Source organism: Bactrocera latifrons, unplaced genomic scaffold (assembly GCF_001853355.1).
Source record: "Bactrocera latifrons isolate USDA-ARS-PBARC rearing strain unplaced genomic scaffold, ASM185335v1 scaffold_3007, whole genome shotgun sequence".
Lineage (NCBI taxonomy): Eukaryota > Metazoa > Arthropoda > Insecta > Diptera > Tephritidae > Bactrocera > Bactrocera latifrons.
The window spans coordinates 1-1,167 of record NW_017536639.1 but is presented as its reverse complement, the minus strand read 5'-3'; the positions used below and the strand labels follow the sequence as shown (position 1 = coordinate 1,167).

The 1,167-nt window shown below is 29.4% G+C and overlaps 1 protein-coding gene across 1 annotated transcript; it reads left to right on the top strand.

Moving 5' to 3' along the window:
- Nucleotides 1–515: 515 nt before the first annotated feature.
- Nucleotides 516–1,108, top strand: LOC108970600 (the record flags this gene model as incomplete). The annotated part of the gene is given in 1 exon segment (XM_018936078.1): nucleotides 516–1,108. A coding segment is annotated over 1 exon segment (143 nt), but the record flags the coding sequence as incomplete, so codon positions are not given.
- Nucleotides 1,109–1,167: the final 59 nt, after the last annotated feature.

The following is a 1,167-nucleotide window of genomic DNA, read 5'->3' as shown; positions in this document are numbered from 1 at the left end:
AATATTAAGATAGATGAGTTAAATTATAAAAAAAAGTACATCTTCAAAATAATAAGTAAATATTTCCAGAAATTAATATCTTGCTTAATATTGCTAATTTGCGGAAAAATTATACAAAATGGAATGGCGAATGAACGAAGTCTTAAATTTAATAAGCTTATGCAATCATAAATAAAAATATCATAGCTCATACAAAATTTATTAGTTTAATTGAGATATAAAGTATATGCGATAATTATCGAAGTCAGAAAATATAAAAGCTTTTTTTACAAGTACATTTGCAGAAAAAATTTTATTTATACTTTTTTTTACATACATTTTTTTCGTCCCTTTTCGTCACCTGAAATGTAAAATGACGCAACAATATTTTCAGAAATTTACTGTGGCATAAATGAAACACAAAATAAAATAGAACATGAAACGTGAAAAAAGTTTAATATTGGTTAAAACTGGTTTATATCTGACCGCAGAACCTAAAAATATTGAACATATGTAATATTATGTATGTAATTTGAAGTAGTGAAGCGTAATCAATAAGACACTCAGTTTCGAATTTTTTGATGACACGTTATTTGCTTTTCAGGTGACGATAAATAACTTTAAACAATTCAAGAGCTCAAAATATGCCCAACATTAGGGGGGTTACTCTGTAAGGAGTTGCGCAAGTGAAAACGCTGGTTAATGAAAAAAAGCAACTCTGTAAGATGACAAGCGCATTGAAAATCGCGTTTGGCGCATTTATTTTTACCCCTTCGCAATGGCAGCACTCTGTATTGCGTAAACGACTGTCAAATCTGTGCTTTTACGAATTTTTGATTCGATATCAAACTGGCAAGCGCAACGGACAAAAAATTTAAGTTTATAAGGCATATTTGTAGTTTTAATTAAAAAAAAATGTATTTAACAGGGAACATTCTAAAAATAGACAAACAAACCCAACACAATTCGAAATTTTACTTAATTATATGAAAACACATTCGGAACTTTCCAAAGGACAACTTGAAGCTGTGGACGCGAAAAATACTGCAAATAATTTATGGAAAGAGTTGGTATGTGACCTTAATGCTGCGGGGCCACCATCGCGCGATGTTTTAAAATGGAAAAAGGTAAAAAAGATTAATTCTAAATGATTTTTGAAGCACATATTACTTAATTATTTAAAGGTTT